Source organism: Gracilinanus agilis, unplaced genomic scaffold, assembly GCF_016433145.1.
Source record: "Gracilinanus agilis isolate LMUSP501 unplaced genomic scaffold, AgileGrace unplaced_scaffold35250, whole genome shotgun sequence".
NCBI lineage: Eukaryota > Metazoa > Chordata > Mammalia > Didelphimorphia > Didelphidae > Gracilinanus > Gracilinanus agilis.
Window position 1 is genome coordinate 1 of NW_025368302.1, and position 1,573 is coordinate 1,573.

Below are 1,573 nucleotides of genomic sequence, written 5' to 3' on the forward strand. Positions count from 1 at the left end.
GTCACTGCACCATAGAATAAGGCAATCAGTTTGTCTGAATCTGGGTCCTTTGCCTTGGGTTTAGAGTACATGAAGAGAATGGTCCCATAGAATATGATGACCACAGACAGATGTGCTGAACAGGTGGAGAAGGCTTTCTTCCTTCCTTCAGCTGAATTGAGTCTCAGGATGGTGGTGAGGATGAACACATAAGAGACGAAAATGAGCAGCACTGGGGTCAGTGTGACCAGCACAACTGCCACCATCATGACAAAAGCATTGAGGGAGATGTCCACACAGGCCAGTTTCAGGACAGCCAAGATTTCACAAAAGAAGTGATCAATAATATTATTTCCACAGAAGGAAAGCCTTAATGCAAGAATTGTTTGCACCAAGGAATTTATGCTACCCACTATCCAACTAAGGGCTGCCAACTGTACACAGACTCTTGTATTCATAATGGTTGTATATCTCAGGGGATTGCAGATGGCCACATACCTATCATAGGCCATCATGGCCAGCAGCACACATTCTGTTGTTCCCAGAGCATGAGTGAGGTACATTTGTAGTGCACACCCTGGGAAAGATATCGTCTTTCTGACTGATAGAAAATTGACCAACATTAGAGGCACAAAAGAGGATGTACCAAAGATGTCCATGAAGGAGAGGTTACTAAGGAAGAAATACATGGGGGTGTGAAGGTTGGAATCCAGAATACTCAATATAATGAGAGAGGAGTTCCCTAGTAAAATGACCAAATATATTCCTAGGCACAACACAAAGAGAATAATTTCAACATTGTGGTGCTTAGAAAGCCCTAGCAGAAAGAATTCTAACACAATACTTTCATTAACTCCATTCATTCTCTTATCTCTTTTACTTATAGTATTAAGGACTTGGCAAAAGATCCAAGACATTCATAAATACATTATTCTTTTTGGTAGAGGTGACATGAGCAAAAAAGGGTTAGATTGATTGCAATTTTTCATCTTTATCTTGAACTATAGAGATATGTATATGAACGTGATGTAAGGATTCTAGGATATAATTAATGATTACAAGGTAATTCCTGTACTTGATCTGAGAATTTCCTAGTCACAAATGCTACCACTTCTATGGATCTGGGAAGTCAAGATGCACAAACACAGAAATAGGAAATGCAATATGATTAGCTAAAATGAGGATCTTCACATTCTCATAGTTTACTTGCTTAACTATGGGTTGGGGTAGCTCTTACATATTATGCAGTTTTGTGTAAGAAAAGGGGAGAAAATATATTTTTTGTTAAGTCCTTGTATTCTGATTTTAGAAATTCCTGATTAATCTCAAGCTCTCATGAATGTTTATATTCTGTTCTTCTCCAGATGCCTCTATTTTGATAAGATAATCCAGGAGAATCCTTCGTTTTCTCGGTTTCTTCATGATTGCCATTTGAGAATTGCAGTCACATGAGTATTGTGCATCATTTATAAAATATAACTCTTTATGAAAATGAGCATTATTCCTGTTATGAAAAAAGAGGAGCAATGATTGAGTTAGTTGCTTGTTTGGTCGCCACTGTTTTCATCATCTGCAACATTATTGTACTGAAAGA

At 37.9% G+C, this 1,573-nt stretch overlaps 1 protein-coding gene across 1 annotated transcript; it reads right to left on the reverse strand.

Moving 5' to 3' along the window:
* Nucleotides 1-8: 8 nt before the first annotated feature.
* Nucleotides 9-842, reverse strand: LOC123254909 (olfactory receptor 13D1-like; the record flags this gene model as incomplete). Its single annotated transcript, XM_044683800.1, has 1 exon — nt 9-842. A coding segment is annotated over exon 1 (834 nt), but the record flags the coding sequence as incomplete, so codon positions are not given.
* Nucleotides 843-1,573: the final 731 nt, after the last annotated feature.